General features: G+C 45.2%; 1 protein-coding gene and 1 pseudogene across 1 annotated transcript in view; both read right to left on the bottom strand.

Moving 5' to 3' along the window:
- Positions 1-408: 408 nt before the first annotated feature.
- LOC115207213 (plasma membrane calcium-transporting ATPase 2 pseudogene) lies at positions 409-3,096 on the bottom strand (annotated as a pseudogene).
- Positions 1,756-19,445, bottom strand: part of LOC115207212 (plasma membrane calcium-transporting ATPase 2) — a gene marked incomplete in the record, with an annotated part of 205,447 nt that continues 187,757 nt past the window's right edge. The window contains 6 exon segments of the mRNA XM_029774185.1: positions 1,756-1,862; positions 7,186-7,234; positions 8,120-8,206; positions 13,240-13,425; positions 15,568-15,675; positions 17,307-17,518. Coding sequence (XP_029630045.1) covers positions 7,196-7,234; positions 8,120-8,206; positions 13,240-13,425; positions 15,568-15,675; positions 17,307-17,518 — 632 coding nt within the window.

Here is a 19,445-nt window from a genome sequence, read left to right on the forward strand (position 1 = left end):
ATAAATAAGTTAAAATAGTTAGAACCATTAAAGAAGAAACAAGGCAACATGCCAACAAACAAAGATAAACTCTTTATATATATTTATATATACTATCTTTAAGAAATGCTATTTATTTATGGGTTCCTCTTTTCCAACAGGTGCAAATCTACTGTGCAAGTTGAGCCCTACAAACTTGATCTCAGTTATGAAATACATACATCTTTACACTTAAGCACATGCCGCACAGGGAACTCACATACCGGCGAATCGGCTGTCTTTAAAGTAGCAGTCCATGGCACTTCCCACCGACCCACCCAATCAAATCATTCAACATTTATTTTGAAAACAATTGAAAATAAAAACGTTGGGTAATGTACATTCATGCAGGAGCGATAAAAATGTTTTATGTAATTCAAACTATTATCAATATAGTCATTGTTATTGTGGAGTAGGGTTAGGTTTAGATATAGTCATTGTTATTGTGAAGTAGGGTTAGGTTTAGATATAGTCATTGTTATTGTGGAGTAGGGTTAGGTTTAGATATAGTCATTGTTATTGTGGAGTAGGGTTAGGTTTAGATATAGTCATTGTTATTGTGGAGTAGGGTTAGGTTAGACTGGTTTTCACTCCTCCCTGGTCTTTCTGGTCCTCTGCTTTACTGCTGCTAGAAACATGGTTCAGTCAGTCAGTGCACACACACACACACACACGCACGCATGCCCGCACACACACACACGTTCATGTCATGTGCGTTGGCTTTGTTGCCCTTTCTGATTGTATAGTTGTAGTAGTATGCTTTCTCCAGGTACAGCAGGAGACAGCAGGAGGCAGCAGGAGGCAGCAGGAGGCAGCAGGAGGCAGCAGGAGACAGCAGGAGACAGCAGGAGACAGCAGGAGACAGCAGGAGACAGCAGGGGCTAGAGGAGACAGCAGGAGACAGCAGGGGCTAGAGGAGACAGCAGGAGACAGCAGGAGACAGCAGGAGACAGCAGGAGACAGCAGGAGGCAGTAGGAGACAGCTGGAGACAGCTGGAGACAGCAGGGGCTAGAGGAAGGTCTCCAAACTGCAGACCAATGAGGTATCCATGAGACTGCAAGACGGAAATCTCCAAACTACAGTGTGGGAGCCACCAGGCTGCAGTAGGTAAGTTCTCTACCAGGCCTTAAGACGAAGGTTTCCAGATTGCAGTGGGAGCTGTCAGAGGGATACTGCTCTGCCAGAGGGACATCTCCAAAGCTGCAGAGGTCTCCACCAGCCAGCTGCAGGCCACTAGAGGGAGGTCTCCACCAGCCAGCTGCAGGCCACTAGAGGGAGGTCTCCACCAGCCAGCTGCAGGCCACTAGAGGGAGGTCTCCACCAGCCAGCTGCAGGCCACTAGAGGGAGGTCTCCACCAGCCAGCTGCAGGCCACTAGAGGGAGGTCTCCACCAGCCAGCTGCAGGCCACTAGAGGGAGGTCTCCACCAGCCAGCTGCAGGCCACTAGAGGGAGGTCTCCACCAGCCAGCTGCAGGCCACTAGAGGGAGGTCTCCACCAGCCAGCTGCAGGCCACTAGAGGGAGGTCTCCAGACTGTGCAGTGGGCTGGCTGGGCTGGAGGATGCAGCTGACTTACTGGTGGTGTCGATGGTGAGGTTGATGCCGCTGTCGACGGCGTTGTTGTTCTTGTTGGGGGACTGGGGCTGGCTGCCTGCCTGGGGCTGGAGGGTCTTCCTCAGCGATGGGTCCTCCTCTAAGTCCGTGTCATCAATCAGGGGGATGTGGGGAGTGGAGTCCTCTATCCTAAACTCTGGGTGGGTCATGAAGTTATGGATGGACGGTCTGGAGTCTGGTTTCTCAAGGCCTTCGTAGAGAGAGCTACGGAATGCGTTCACAACGCGAATCTGTGTGTGTGTGGGAGGGGAAACACATGAGAGTAAATAAGAACCTGAAGGAAAGATAGTTAGCCGAGGCAGGTAGTGATAGAGAACCCTCTGAGATAGACAGATGGACAGATCGAGAGTGAGGAGAGGAGGCAGAGGAGTGGAACTCTGCAGTCTGTGGTCTACTTCCACATAACTATACAGTACAGTACACAACTCACTCATTTGGATCACATTACACTGGGAAGTTAAAAAAACAAAAATACACAAAGATAAAGGCAACACTCATTATATGTATACGTTAAGATCCAATGTGCGGTATACCTATAAAGAGATAAGACACGTTAATAAAATAAATGTAAATAAAAAAAAATTTAAAAGTTCCAGAAGTCTGGTGGTAAGTCAGTAACAGTAGGGGGGAAAAAGGTTAAGAGTTCAGAGAGACGGACCATACCAGGACAAGGATAGGAAGGACATCCATTGAGACTGTGAATGGATGAGGAACGTAAGGTCAACATACAACAAAACAAGACAATGGAAGCAGACCAGACCAGAAGTTTCAACAGCCAACCAACCATCGAGACAACCAACAGGACAATGTGGAACATGCAACGGGGACTAAAACTGTGTAGTTATGCTGCTGTTTGCACACAGTGATGACAGAACAGAACACAGGCACACAGACGACTAGCTGTACAACTAGATAATACTGGTCTGTTTCTCTGAGCTCACTCCATGCACGGCTGAGTAAACAGTCAAGTATAGGACCCTTAGGAGCGCTGTTTAGTCACTGTTGTTGTTGTTACGATTCGTATTGGACAAAATACCTACAGTATCAAAACATTAAATAGCAGTATCTACCTTAAAATATACTCAACCCTGAACAAAAATATAAAAAATGAAACATGTAAGTTTGTTGGTCCCGTATTTCATAAAGCTGAAACGAAAGATCCAAGAAATGTTCAATTTTCACAAAAATAAAAGCTTATTTCTCTCAACTTTAGTACACAAATTGTTTTACATCTATGTTAGTGAGCATTTCTCATTTGCCAAGATAATCCATCCACCTGATAGCTGTGGTATATCAAGAAGCTGATTAAACAGCATGATCATTACACAGGTGCACCTTGTGCTGGGTAAAATAAAAGGCCACTAAAATGTTCCCGTTGAAATAGATGCTTCAAGTTTTGGGAGAGCGTTCAATTGGCATGCTGACTGCAGGAATATCCACCACAGCTGTTGCCAGATAATTGAATGTTAATTTCTCTATCATAAGCCGCCTCCAACATCGTTTTAGAGAATTAGCCAATACGTCCAACTGGCCTCACAACTACATCCACATCAAGCTTCTTCACCTGCGACATTGTCTGAGACCAGCTACCTGGACAGCTGATGAAGCTGAGAAACCGTCTCAGGGAAGCTCATCTGCATGATCGTCGTCCTCACCAGACTGCAGTTTGGTGTCGTAACAGATTTTCAGTGGGAAAAATGCTCACCTTCGATGGTCAATGGCACGCTGGAAAAGTGTGCTCTTCACGGATGAATTACGGGTTTCAACTGTACCTGGCAGATGGCAGAGTGTGTTTATGGCCTCATGTGGCCATCACCTCATGTTTCAGCATGATAATGCATGGCCCCATGTCGCAAGGATCTGTACACAATTCCTGGAAGCTGAAAATGTCCCAGTTCTTCCATGACCTGCATACTCAACAGACATGTCACCCATTGAGCATGTTTGGGGTGCTCTGGATCGACGTGTATGACAGCATGTTCCAGTTCACGCCAATATCCAGCAACTACGCAAAGCCATTGAATATTCCTTATATGAACTGTAACTCAGTAAAATCTTTGAAATTGCTGAATTTTGCATTTAGAATTTTGTTCAGGGTAGTTAGATATATGGATTTATTTTCATAATAATTTTAGAACCTTTGAAACTTTTTGAAGATTTCAGAGTATTTTCTAAATATGTGTATTATAATTTTACTTATTTATATGGGAGCCCTGTGTATAAACAATTTACAAACACAACAAAATACAAATAACACTTATCATATTTCTGAATATTTAGTCTAAAGAATCAGATGTTTTATTGTCACATCAACACAGCGTAATGTGCTGTTCTACAGGGTCAGTCATAGTAGTATGATAGGTGTTGTTTTACAGGGTCAGCCATAGTAGTATGATAGGTGTTGTTGTACAGGGTCAGCCATAGTAGAATGATAGGTGTTGTTGTACAGGGTCAGCCATAGTAGAATGATAGGTGTTGTTTTACAGGGTCAGCCATAGTAGTATGATATGTGTTGTTTTACAGGGTCAGCCAGCAGTATGATAGGTGCAGTGAAATGTGTTGTTTTATACAGGGTCAGCCATAGTAGTATGATAGGTGCAGTGTAATGTGTTGTTTTACAGGGTCAGACAAAGTAGTACGGCACCCCTGGAGCAAATTAGGGTTAACAACTTTTTAGTGACAGGAAGTATTCGGAAATTCGGGATGAATGACGTGCCCAAATTAAACTGCCTGCTACTCTATCCCAGAAGGTAGAATATGCATATTATTAGTAGATTTGGATAGAAAACACTCAGTTTCTAAAACTGTTTGAATGATGTCTGTGAGTATAACAGAACTCATATAGCAGGCAAAAACCTGAGAAAAATCCAACCAGGAAGTGGGAAATCTGATGCTTGTAGTCTTTTCAAGTCATTGCCTATCTAACACACAGTGACTTAGGGTTCATTTTGCACTTTCTAAGGCTTCCACTAGATGTCAACAGTCTTTAGAACCTTGTTTCAGGCTTTTGCAGTGAACAGAGAACGAACAAGAAGGCCTTGAAGTTGGTGACTCAGAAAATTACATGAGTTCAGTGGCGCGCATTCACATGAGAGGTAGCTGTGTTCCATAACATTTTTGAAGACATTGGAATCGTCCGGTTGGAATATTATGGAAAATTTATGTTAAAAGACCCTAAAGATTGATGCTATAAATCGTTTGACATGTTTCTACGAACGTAAATATAACTTTTTTTTACTTTTCGTCGTGGCATTTTCGTTGCGCTTCCTACATTTGGAGTAGCTTACTGAACATGCTAACAACAAGGAGGTATTTGGACATAAATGATGGACTTTATCGAACAAAACAACATTTATTGTGGACCTGGGATGCCTGAGAGTGCATTCTGATGAAGATCATCAAAGGTAATTCAATATTTATAATGCTATTTATGATTTTAGATGACTCCAAATTGGCGGGTATCTGTATTGCCTGCTGTTGTTTTCTGAGAGCTGTACTCAGATTATTGCAAAGTGTTCTTTCCCCGTGAAGCTTTTTTTAAATCTGTCACAGCGGTTGCATTAAGGAGATGTTTATCTATAATTCTTTGAATAACAGTTTAATATTTTATCAACGTTTATGATGAGTATTTTTGCAAATTGTTGTGCTCATTCACCGTAGGTTTTGGAGGCAAAATATTTTCTGAACACCACGCGCCAATGTAAAATGGGGTTTTTGGATATAAATATGAACTTTATCGAACAAAACATACATGTATTGTGCAACATTGAGTCCTAGGAGTGTCATCTGACGAAGATTGTCAAAGGTTAGTGCTTAATTTTAGCTGTATTTCTGGTTTTTGTGACGCCTCTCCTGCTTGGAAAATGGCGTGTGGTTTTTCTTGTTCAGGCTCTGTCCTAACATAATGTAACTTTATGCTTTCGCCGTAAAGCCTTTTTGAAATCGGACAATGTGGTTGGATTAAGGAGAAGTGTATCTTTAAAATGGTGTAAAATAGCTGTACGTTTGAGAAATTTGAATTATGAGATTTTGTTGTTTTGAATTTGCCGCCCTGATATTTCACTGGCTGTTGATAGTGTGTACCGCGGGTTGGACGCTAGCATCCCAGATGTCCCAGAGAAGTTAAAGGAATTGCTCAGGGGCACATCAACAGATTTTCACCTCGGGTATTTGAACCAGCGACCTTTCGGTTACTGACCCAACACTCTAACCGCTAGGCTACCTGACCATACCAGTTACTGACCCAACACTCTAACCGCTAGGCTACCTGACCATACCAGTTACTGACCCAACACTCTAACCGCTAGGCTACCTGACCATACCATACCAGTTACTGACCCAACACTCTAACCGCTAGGCTACATGCCACCCTACACAGGTATGCACTGAGGCAAAGTCAGTCATATCAGTATTACAGCATGAGTTACATAAAGACCAGAAGGGATGGGACATTGGCTACAGATGGGACACTGGCTACAGGTCCTCTGAGTTACATAAAGACCAGAAGGGATGAGACACTGGCTACAGGTCCTCTGAGTTACATAAAGACCAGAAGGGATGGGACACTGGCTACAGGTCCTCTGAGTTACATAAAGACTAGAAGGGATGGGACACTGGCTACAGGCCCTCTGAGTTACATAAAGACCAGAAGGGATGGGACACTGGCTACAGGTCCTCTGTAGTTACATAAAGACCAGAAGGGATGGGACACTGGCTACAGATGGGACACTGGCTACAGGTCCTCTGAGTTACATAAAGACTAGAAGGGATGGGACACTGGCTACAGATGGGACACTGGCTACAGGTCCTCTGAGTTACATAAAGACTAGAAGGGATGGGACACTGGCTACAGGTCCTCTGTAGTTACATAAAGACCAGAAGGGATGGGACACTGGCTACAGATGGGACACTGGCTACAGGTCCTCTGAGTTACATAAAGACTAGAAGGGATGGGACACTGGCTACAGATGGGACACTGGCTACAGGTCCTCTGAGTTACATAAAGACTAGAAGGGATGGGACACTGGCTACAGGTCCTCTGTAGTTACATAAAGACCAGAAGGGATGGGACACTGGCTACAGGTCCTCTGTAGTTACATAAAGACCAGAAGGGATGGGACACTGGCTACAGGTCCTCTGTAGTTACATAAAGACCAGAAGGGATGGGACACTGGCTACAGGTCCTCTGTAGTTACATAAAGACCAGAAGGGATGGGACACTGGCTACAGGCCCTCGGAGTTACATAAAGACAACAGAACTGAGAAGAACAGAGAACTATGGGACTGGCGAGAGAGAGAGAGAGAACTTCCATCTTGTCTTCTCAGCTGTATAGAGGAGAGAAACCTAAGGTCCAGTTTTCCCTGTAAATAATGTGACACTATAGACTTCAACATGGATGGAAACCATCAGGTCAGGTCCATAATGTGATTTTATATGGCTCAGTAAGGGTTGCTACCATTGGCTCAAACTTATACTTGAATGTTTACACAGCCCGGTGAGTTTTTTGTTGAATTAGTTTTACATCAAGTTTATCAGACAACGGAGGGACTCACAACCTGAAATTCACGCCGTGGGCGGCAGCCTCACTCCACTCTTAGCACTCTGGGAAAACAAAGACATGTAACAATGAAAAAAACAGCACTCTGGGGAAACAAAGACATGTAACAATGAAAAAACAGCACTCTGGGGAGTCGAGCCACAGATGAACAGAATGTCAAGAAGATAAAAAAATAAAAAATAGAAGCAAAATAAAATGCAGAAAGAAAATAAGTAAGTCTAGAGAAGATGTCTTCAGAGATGCAACATATACTCCTGATCCACTAGCCTAGCTTGGTCTGGTCTAGAGTTGTAGAAGTTCTGTAACTTTCCCAATTTGTTATGAAAAACCTGGTTGGAAGACTTGCGGAATCAGGAAGGAAAAAGCATGAAATCCTCCAACCATGATTTCTGGCCAATCTGGGAAATTTTGGGAAAATTACAAAATTTTTGCAACATTAGCTTGGTCACAAGGACATGGTCATTACCATCTAGTTAGCTAGAGCTAGCTAAAACCCTTACAGATCTGGCAACCAGACTGGTGTAAATTAGCTACTAGAAAGTAGAATCTCTGGACTGTATAATGTATAGATTAACAGTAACTTTTAGAGGTTCACCAGGCAACATGATATTGTCATGAAAATGACTCCTGACTAGGGTTGCAAAACTTTCCCCCCAAAAAAAATTCCAATGTTTTCCAGAAATCGTGGTTGGAGGATTCACATATTTCCAGCTTATTCCAATGGGATTTCTAGAAAAACAAGGAAGTTTTACAACATAAATGTAAAAAGGGATACAGCTACAGTAGGAGACTGGAAGACATCTCTGAAGTAGCAGAAGCTGGACAGAGGACAGTGACTCACGCCCAGCAGGAGAGGCAGTGCTGGTAGGAGAGGTAGGAGAAATGGCATTGGACAAGGACACGTGACTGGGACTAGAAACATGGGTTACATCCTGGTTCTGACTGGTGGTGGAGGACTGTCTCCGCAGCTGGCCCTGATAGGAGCTGCCGCTCTTGAACGTGTTCACCACATCGATCTGGAGGAGGAGAACACAAGACAGGCTGCTCAGAAAGACACAGACGTGCTATGGTAGTATGACAGACGTACAGGTTGTGGCAGACAGGCTATGGCAGTACGATAGACAGACAGGTTGTGACAGACAAGCTACGGTAGTACTATAGACAGACAGGTTGTGAAAGACAAGCTATGGTAGCATGATAAGACAGACACGTTGCAGCAGACAGGCCAAGGTAATAAGCTAGACAGACAGGCTACACCGGGAGAGAACTTGGTTTTTCTAATGTACACGTAGGTGAGACATCTATCACAATGATCAGGGTACTGGCCCAGAGTCACGGAGTTTCAGATGTCAACGCCATGTCAGTGCCAGCGTCTGCCAGTGGCTGGGTCATCTCAGTTAACCCAGAACTAAAGTCTTGTGTAATTAGTTAGCTGCTCCATTAAGTTCCGAGTCCATACGTGATAAGAGAGACTCAAGAGATCTGCTAGAATGAGGAGCGGAACCGTAACGAGGAGCTCCACCATCTCTCTTTAAAAGTGACGAGCTAAATGTGCCCTCCTAAAAAAAATCAAACATAACATATGCTGACACCTGGGAAACATTGTATCTACTGTAGCATCCCATTTCTACTGCTGCTCTTCACCCCACGCATCCCAAACCATTCCAATAGATGCTACAGTATATTTTATATCCGCTAGAAATTAGTGTCCTGGAGGCCGAGAGGTGCTGTGTTCCTGGAGGAGCTTCAGGGTGGATCCTCAATTGGTTCTACTGTAGTCTACCATCCACCATTCACCTTCTACTGTAGTCTACCATCCACCTTCTACTGTAGTCTACCATCCACCATCCACCTTCTACTGTAGTCTACCATCAACCTTCTACTGTAGTCTACCATCCACCTTCTACTGTAGTCTACCATCCACCATCCACCTTCTACTGTAGTCTACCATCCACCTTCTACTGTAGTCTACCATTCACCATCCACCTTCTACTGTAGTCTACCATCCACCTTCTACTGTAGTCTACCATCCACCATCCACCTTCTACTGTAGTCTACCATCAACCTTCTACTGTAGTCTACCATCCACCATCAACCTTCTACTGTAGTCTACCATCCACCTTCTACTGTAGTCTACCATCCACCTTCTACTGTAGTCTACCATCCACCTTCTACTGTAGTCTACCATCAACATTCTACTGTAGTCTACCATCCACCATCCACCTTCTACTGTAGTCTACCATCAACCTTCTACTGTAGTCTACCATCCACCATCCACCTTCTACTGTAGTCTACCATCCACTTTCTACTGTAGTCTACCATCCACCTTCTACTGTAGTCTACCATCCACCATCAACCTTCTACTGTAGTCTACCATCCACCTTCTACTGTAGTCTACCATCCACCATCCACCTTCTACTGTAGTCTACCATCAACCTTCTACTGTAGTCTACCATCCACCATCCACCTTCTACTGTAGTCTACCATCCACTTTCTACTGTAGTCTACCATCCACCTTCTACTGTAGTCTACCATCCACTTTCTACTGTAGTCTACCATCCACCTTCTACTGTAGTCTACCATCCACCTTCTACTGTAGTCTACCATCCACTTTCTACTGTAGTCTACCATCCACCTTCTACTGTAGTCTACCATCCACCTTCTACTGTAGTCTACCATCCACCTTCTACTGTAGTCTACCATCCACCATCCACCTTCTACTGTAGTCTACCATCCACCATCCACCTTCTACTGTAGTCTACCATCCACCTTCTACTGTAGTCTACCATCCACCATCCACCTTCTACTGTAGTCTACCATCCACCTTCTACTGTAGTCTACCATCCACCTTCTACTGTAGTCTACCATCCACTTTCTACTGTAGTCTACCATCCACCTTCTACTGTAGTCTACCATCCACCTTCTACTGTAGTCTACCATCCACCATCCACCTTCTACTGTAGTCTACCATCCACCTTCTACTGTAGTCTACCATCAACCTTCTACTGTAGTCTACCATCCACCATCCACCTTCTACTGTAGTCTACCATCCACTTTCTACTGTAGTCTACCATCCACCTTCTACTGTAGTCTACCATCCACTTTCTACTGTAGTCTACCATCCACCTTCTACTGTAGTCTACCATCCACCTTCTACTGTAGTCTACCATCCACTTTCTACTGTAGTCTACCATCCACCTTCTACTGTAGTCTACCATCCACCTTCTACTGTAGTCTACCATCCACCTTCTACTGTAGTCTACCATCCACCATCCACCTTCTACTGTAGTCTACCATCCACTTTCTACTGTAGTCTACCATCTACCTTCTACTGTAGTCTACCATCCACCTTCTACTGTATTCTACCATCCACCTTCTACTGTAGTCTACCATCCACCATCCACCTTCTACTGTAGTCTACCATCCACTTTCTACTGTAGTCTACCATCCACCTTCTACTGTAGTCTACCATCCACCATCCACCTTCTACTGTAGTCTACCATCAACCTTCTACTGTAGTCTACCATCCACCATCCACCTTCTACTGTAGTCTACCATCCACCATCCACCTTCTACTGTAGTCTACCATCCACCATCTACTGTAGTCTACCATCCACCTTCTACTGTAGTCTACCATCCACATTCTACTGTAGTCTACCATCCACCATCTACTGTAGTCTACCATCCACCTTCTACTGTAGTCTACCATCCACCTTCTACTGTAGTCTACCATCCACTTTCTACTGTAGTCTACCATCCACCTTCTACTGTAGTCTACCATCCACCTTCTACTGTAGTCTACCATCAACCTTCTACTGTAGTCTACCATCCACCTTCTACTGTAGTCTACCATCCACCATCCACCTTCTACTGTAGTCTACCATCCACCTTCTACTGTAGTCTACAATCCACCATCTACCTTCTACTGTAGTCTACCATCCACCTTCTACTGTAGTCTACCATCCACCTTCTACTGTAGTCTACCATCCACCATCCACCTTCTACTGTAGTCTACCATCCACCTTCTACTGTAGTCTACCATCCACCTTCTACTGTAGTCTACCATCCACTTTCTACTGTAGTCTACCATCTACCTTCTACTGTAGTCTACCATCCACCTTCTACTGTAGTCTACCATCCACCTTCTACTGTAGTCTACCATCCACCATCCACCTTCTACTGTAGTCTACCATCCACTTTCTACTGTAGTCTACCATCCACCTTCTACTGTAGTCTACCATCCACCATCCACCTTCTACTGTAGTCTACCATCAACCTTCTACTGTAGTCTACCATCCACCATCCACCTTCTACTGTAGTCTACCATCCACCATCCACCTTCTACTGTAGTCTACCATCCACCATCTACTGTAGTCTACCATCCACCTTCTACTGTAGTCTACCATCCACATTCTACTGTAGTCTACCATCCACCATCTACTGTAGTCTACCATCCACCTTCTACTGTAGTCTACCATCCACCTTCTACTGTAGTCTACCATCCACTTTCTACTGTAGTCTACCATCCACCTTCTACTGTAGTCTACCATCCACCTTCTACTGTAGTCTACCATCAACCTTCTACTGTAGTCTACCATCCACCTTCTACTGTAGTCTACCATCCACCATCCACCTTCTACTGTAGTCTACCATCCACCTTCTACTGTAGTCTACCATCCACCATCTACCTTCTACTGTAGTCTACCATCCACCTTCTACTGTAGTCTACCATCCACCTTCTACTGTAGTCTACCATCCACCATCCACCTTCTACTGTAGTCTACCATCCACCTTCTACTGTAGTCTACCATCCACCTTCTACTGTAGTCTACCATCCACCATCCACCTTCTACTGTAGTCTACCATCCACCTTCTACTGTAGTCTACCATCCACCATCCAACTTCTACTGTAGTCTACCATCCACCAGACATGTTCTACTGTAGTCTACCATCCACCTTCTACTGTAGTCTACCATCCACCTTCTACTGTAGTCTACCATCCACCTTCTACTGTAGTCTACCATCCACCTTCTACTGTAGTCTACCATCCACCTTCTACTGTAGTCTACCATCCACCTTCTACTGTAGTCTACCATCCACCATCCACCTTCTACTGTAGTCTACCATCTACCTTCTACTGTAGTCTACCATCCACCTTCTACTGTAGTCTACCATCCACCTTCTACTGTAGTCTACCATCTACCTTCTACTGTAGTCTACCATCCACCTTCTACTGTAGTCTACCATCCACCATCCACCTTCTACTGTAGTCTACCATCAGCCTTCTACTGTAGTCTACCATCCACCTTCTACTGTAGTCTACCATCTACCTTCTACTGTAGTCTACCATCCACCTTCTACTTCTACCATCCACCTTCTACTTCTACCATCCACCTTCTACCAGACATGTTCTACTGAGCACTTACTGTAGAAGCTTCATGCAATGTGTCTAAAGCCAAGGATTACTGTAACAAATGGATTTAGATACAGGAATAATAGGAAAGGTCCACATTTAGATACAGTAGACAAACACCCCAACAGGGTAGAGATGGATCTGAGTAGACAGGTGTCTAATGCCCAGGGTTACTTCAACAAATACATCTATCTAGTAGTATCTGGTATCAGGTAGTACCTTTATGTAAAGGTTCTTAAGCCCAGTGTAAAGCCCAGGGATCCCAGTATGGATCCTTGAGGTACTATTACTCATTAAAACCCACTCTGATGGGTGTAAAATAGATTGAAAATTGCAAGATATGTATTTCATGACAGTAGTATTTTCATAGTGTAATCTATCGGTATTACCCTCCCACAGCTTGTCATTGGTTCCTCTTTCCCTCCCACAGCTTGTCATTGGTTCCTCTTTCCCTCCCACATTCTTGTCATTGGTTCCTCTTTCCCTCCCACAGCTTGTCATTGGTTCCTCTTTCCCTCCCACAGCTTGTCATTGTTTCCTCTTTCCCTCCCACAGCTTGTCATTGGTTCCTCTTTCCCTCCCACAGCTTGTCATTGTTTCCTCTTTCCCTCCCACAGCTTGTCATTGGTTCCTCACCTGAGTCTGAATGCGGTTGAGCCCTCTGAACCAGAGGACCTGTCCGCGTCTCAGCTCTCTCTCCGCGTGGTCGATCTCCTCATTGTCCTCGTTCATGTCCTCGTCCCCAGGCATCTCGTTCTTCTTGGTCAGCTGACCTGCCCCTCGCAGGAACCGTAGCTTGGTGTTAGGGATGGTGGCGATCACCTGGGGGGGGGGGGGGAGAGGAGAGATATGATTCTAAATCACAGATAAGGGGGAAACAGGAGAGATATGATTCTGAAACTCAGACAAGGGGGAAACGGGATGAATGAGGGAGATATATATTTCTCCTAAGCAGGGGTTGAAATGTAAGCTGAAAGAACTCAGATACACGACTACATGCAATGTTCATGTTTCTTTAATGAAAACATAATAATTCATTTTGTATGTTTTTCTATACAAACATTTTACTATATGGGGCCTAAACATGAAGAACAATAATATTAAACAACAGACTAAATATAAAGAAATGATTATACCTATGTGAAGGGACGTTAAGTTACAGTGCCTGCAGACAGAATTCACATCCCTTTGACTTTTTCAACATGTTGTTGTGTTACAGCCTGCTCACAATACCCCATAACGTCAAAGTGGAATTATGTTTCTCAGAATTTTTTTTACAAATTAATTTTAAAAAATGAAGATCTGAAATGTCTTGTCAATAAATATTCAATACCCTTTTTTATGACAAGCTGAAATAAGTTCAGGAGTAAAAAATGTTGATTAACAAGTTTCATGGACTCACATGTTTGTTGAATGACTACCTCATCTCTGTAAGCCACACATACAATTATCTGTAAGGTTCCTCAGTCGACCAGTGAATTTCAATCACAGATTCAACTACAAATACCAGGGAGGTTTTACAATGCCTCGCCAAGAAAGCCACCTATTGGTAGATGGGTAAAACATTTAAAAAATCAGACATAGAATATCCCTTTGAGCATGGTGAAGTTAATAATTACACTTTGGATGGTGTATCAATACACCCAGTCACTACAAAGAAACAGGCGTCCCTCCTAACTCAGTTGCCGGAGAGGAAGGAAACCACTCAGGGATTTCACCATGCCAAAACATGCATCGTGTTTGCAACAAGGCACTAAAGTAATACTGCATAAAATGTTTCAAAGCAATTCACTTTTATACCTGAATAGGAACTGTTATGTACATTTACATTTTAGTCATTTAGCAGACGCTCTTATCCAGAGGGACTTACAGTAGTGAATACATTTCATGCATTTTTTTTGTACTGCCCCCCCGTGGGAATCACACCCACAACCCTGGTGTTGCACACACCATGCTCTACCAACTGAGCCACAGGGAAGGCTGAGGCAAACTGTCTGAGGCAAACTCAATACAACACATTACTGAGTACCACTCTCCATCTGTTCAATACAACACATTACTGAGTACCACTCTCCATCTGTTCAATACCACACATTACTGAGTACCACTCTCCATCTGTTCAATACCACACATTACTGAGTACCACTCTCCATCTGTTCAATACCACACATTACTGAGTACCACTCTTCATCTGTTCAATACAACACATTACTGAGTACCACTCTCCATCTGTTCAATACTACACATTACTGAGTACCACTCTCCATCTGTTCAATACAACACATTACTGAGTACCACTCTCCATCTGTTCAATACCACACATTACGGAATACCGCTCTCCATATTTTCAAGCATAGTGATGGCTCCATCATGTTATGGGTATGCTTCTAATCGTTAAGGACTGAGGAGTTTTTCAGGATAAAAAGAAGCAGGAGAATAACCTAAAACACAAGGCCAAATCTACAATGAAGATGCTTATCCAGAAGACAGCGAATGTGGCTGAGTTACAGTTTTGACTTAAATCTAGTTGAAAAACTATGGCAAGACCTAAAAATGGTTGTCTAGCAATGATCAATAACCAATTTGATAGAGCTTGAAGAATTTTGAAAATAAAATTGGGAAAATGTTGTATTGTGCGTAGCTGGGTGACAGAGAACAATCAATGTAAACCATTTTGAATTCAGGCTGAAACACAAACAAAATGTGGAATCAAGATTTGTAAAGGTGTGGTCAAAGCTATGTAAAGGTTTGTCTAGGCATATAAATACATATTTTTAGGTATATTAAGATATATTTATAGGTATGTCATTATATATTTATAGGTATGTGAAGATATATGTCAAGGTATATTTATAGGTATGCCAATGTATATTTATAGGTATGCCAAGATATATTTATAGGTATGCCAAGATATATTTATAGGTATGCCAAGATATATTTATAGGTATGTCAAGATATTCTTACCTGTCCCCAGACTAACTCTCCCAGTCCAAGGAAGGTACACCAGCCCCACTTCTCCAAATCCAGAGGAGTACAACTGAATGGCTTCCCTCCAAACTGTACGATCACAATCTGTAAACACAGATAGGAAACTACATTACGAATCTGCATGATACCTTAGCATCTACACAAACACAGTGCTTGAATTGGGCCGGAAATCCTTGGTGCTGAATACCTGCACCTCAAGTTTCCTACTGCCCACAGACACACCCCCCCACACACGCCCACAGACACCCCCCCACACAGACACTCCCCCACACAGACACCCCCCCACACAGACACCCCTCCACACAGACACACCCACAGACACACCCACAGACACCCCCCCACACAGACACCCCCCCACACAGACACCCCCCCACACAGACACCACCTCCCCCCCACACCCCACACCCCCCCACACCCCACACCCCCCCCACATCCCACACCCCCCCACACAGACACCCCCCCACACAGACACCACCTCCCCCCCACACCCCACACCCCCCCACACACCCCACACCCCCCCACACATCCAAACTGAACAATAAAAATCTAGAATTACATCCAGACGTGAAATCATTCACTCTTTGATCCCAGCTGTATATTTTCAAGGCATCAGCGATCAGGATCTATTTTGGTCTCTTGTATTGGACTAAGCATCAGGTCAGGAACAACTGCAGTAAGCTTCAAGTCCTAACCTTGTTGCGTCCCCAATGGAACCCTATTCTTTATACAGTGCACTACTTTAGACCAGGACCCATAGGGATTAGGGTGCACTACCTTAGACCAGGACCCATAGGGATTAGGGTGCACTACTTTAGACCAGAACCCATAGGGATTAGGGTGCACTACTTTAGACCAGGGCCCATAGGGATTAGGGTGCACTACTTTAGACCAGGGCCCATAGGGAATGTTCCTACCTGGATAGCAAATGCTCCTACCTGGATCGCGAATGTTTTCTACCAGGATGGCGAATTTACCCTACCTGGATGGAGAAGGTTCTTACCTGGATGGCGAATGTTTCCTACCTGGATGGAGAAGGTTCTTACCTGGATGGCGAATGTTTCCTACCTGGATGGCGAATGTTTCCTACCTGGATGGAGAAGGTTCTTACCTGGATGGCGAATGTTTCCTACCTGGATGGCGAATGTTTCCTACCTGGATGGAGAAGGTTCCTACCTGGATGGCGAATGTTCTTACCTGGATGGCGAATGTATCCTACCTGGATGGAGAAGGTTCCTACCTGGATGGAGAAGGTTCCTACCTGGATGGCGAATGTTTCCTACCTGGATGGAGAAGGTTCTTACCTGGATGGCGAATGTTTTCCTACCTGGATGGAGAAGGTTCTTAGCTGGATGGCGAATGTGTCCTACCTGGATGGAGAAGGTTCTTACCTGGATGGCGAATGTTTCCTACCTGGATGGCGAAGGTTCCATACCTGGATGGCGAATGTTTCTTACCTGGATGGCGAATGTTTCCTACCTGGATGGAGAAGGTTCTTACCTGGATGGTGAATGTTTCCTACCTGGATGGAGAAGGTTCTTACCTGGATGGTATATGTTCTTACCTGGATGGCGAATGTTTCCTACCTGGATTGCGAAGGTTCCTTACCTGGATGGCGAATGTTTCTTACCTGGATGGCGAATGTTTCTTACCTGGATGGCGAATGTTTTCTACCTGGATGGCGAATGTTTTCTACCTGGATGGCGAATGTTTCTTACCTGGATGGCGAAGGTTCCGAAAACGATGGAACAGAAGATGGGGTTCCTGAAGATTCCGTCGAAGACGTTCCTCTCTCCGTGGATCTTCCTGGCGTTGATCTCGTTGAAAAGCTGCATGAGGACGAAGGTGTTGAAAATGATGGTGTAGTGTTCTGACGGAGGGGAGTGGAGTGGAGCGTGACGACCACTGTCTATGTCAAAGATCTGCTCACCTGAGATAGAGAGAGAAGAGATAGAAAGCGAGAGAGAGATATATTTTGTTGTTAAAGATCTACTCACCTGGAGGAATCCTTATCACTGCCATAGATATTACAGGGCTCCGGGCAGCCGAGCGGAAATGGAGGAAAACTCGCCTCCCTGCGGACCTGGCATCCTTTCACGCCCTCCTCTCTACATTTTCCTCTTCTGTCTCTGCTGCTAAAGCCACTTTCTACCACTCTAAATTCCAAGCATCTGCCTCTAACCCTAGGAAGCTCTTTGCTACCTTCTCCTCCCTCCTGAATCTTCCTCCCCCTCCCCCCTCCTCTCTCTCTGCGGATGACTTCGTCAACCATTTTGAAAAGAAGGCTGATGACATCCGATCCTCGTTTGCTAAGCCAAACGACACCGCTGGTCCTGCTCACACTGCCCTACCCTGTGCTTTGACCTCTTTCTCCCCTCTCTCTCCAGATGAAATCTCGCGTCTCGTGACGGCCGGCCGCCCAACAACCTGCCCACTTGACCCTATCCCCTCCTCTCTTCTCCAGACCATTTCCGGAGACCTTCTCCCCTACCTCACCTCGCTCATCAACTCATCCTTGACCGCTGGCTACGTCCCTTCCGTCTTCAAGAGAGCGAGAGTTGCACCCCTTCTGAAAAAACCTACACTCGATCCCTCCGACATCAACAACTACAGACCAGTATCCCTTCTTTCTTTTCTCTCCAAAACTCTTGAACGTGCAGTCCTTGGCCAGCTCTCCTGCTATCTCTCTCAGAATGACCTTCTTGATCCTAATCAGTCAGGTTTCAAGACTGGGCATTCAACTGAGACTGCTCTTCTCTGTGTCACGGAGGCTCTCCGCACTGCTAAAGCTAACTCTCTCTCCTCTGCGCTCATCCTTCTAGACCTATCTGCTGCCTTTGATACCGTGAACCATCAGATCCTCCTCTCCACCCTCTCCGAGCTGGGCATCTCCGGCGCGGCCCACGCTTGGATTGCGTCCTACCTGACAGGTCGCTCCTACCAGGTGGCGTGGCGAGAATCTGTCTCCGCACCATGTGCTCTCACCACTGGTGTCCCCCAGGGCTCTGTTCTAGGCCCTCTCCTATTCTCACTATACACCAAGTCACTTGGCTCGGTCATATCCTCACATGGTCTCTCCTATCATTGCTACGCAGACGACACACAATTAATCTTCTCCTTTCCCCCTTCTGATAACCAGGTGGCGAATCGCATCTCTGCATGTCTCGCAGACATATCAGTGTGGATGACGGCTCACCACCTCAAGCTGAACCTCGGCAAGACGGAGCTGCTCCTCCTCCCAGGGAAGGACTGCCCGTTCCATGATCTCGCCATCACGGTTGACAACTCCCTTGTGTCCTCCTCCCAGAGTGCTAAGAACCTTGGCGTGACCCTGGACAACACCCTGTCGTTCTCCACTAACATCAAGGCGGTGACCCGATCCTGTAGGTTCATGCTCTACAACATTGGCAGAGTACGACCCTGCCTCACACAGGAAGCGGCGCAGGTCCTAGTCCAGGCACTTGTCATCTCCCGCCTGGATTACTGCAACTCGCTGTTGGCTGGGCTCCCTGCCTGTGCCATTAAACCCCTACAACTCATCCAGAACGCAGCAGCCCGTCTGGTGTTCAACCTTCCCAAGTTCTCTCACGTCACCCCGCTCCTCCGCTCTCTCCACTGGCTTCCAGTTGAAGCTCGCATCCGCTACAAGTCCATGGTGCTTGCCTACGGAGCTGTGAGGGGAACGGCACCTCCGTACCTTCAGGCTCTGATCAGGCCCTACACCCAAACAAGGGCACTGCGTTCATCCACCTCTGGCCTGCTCGCCTCCCTACCTCTGAGGAAGCACAGCTCCCGCTCAGCCCAGTCAAAACTGTTCGCTGCTCTGGCACCCCAATGGTGGAACAAGCTCCCTCACG

Source organism: Salmo trutta, chromosome 14 (genome assembly GCF_901001165.1).
Source record: "Salmo trutta chromosome 14, fSalTru1.1, whole genome shotgun sequence".
Lineage (NCBI taxonomy): Eukaryota > Metazoa > Chordata > Actinopteri > Salmoniformes > Salmonidae > Salmo > Salmo trutta.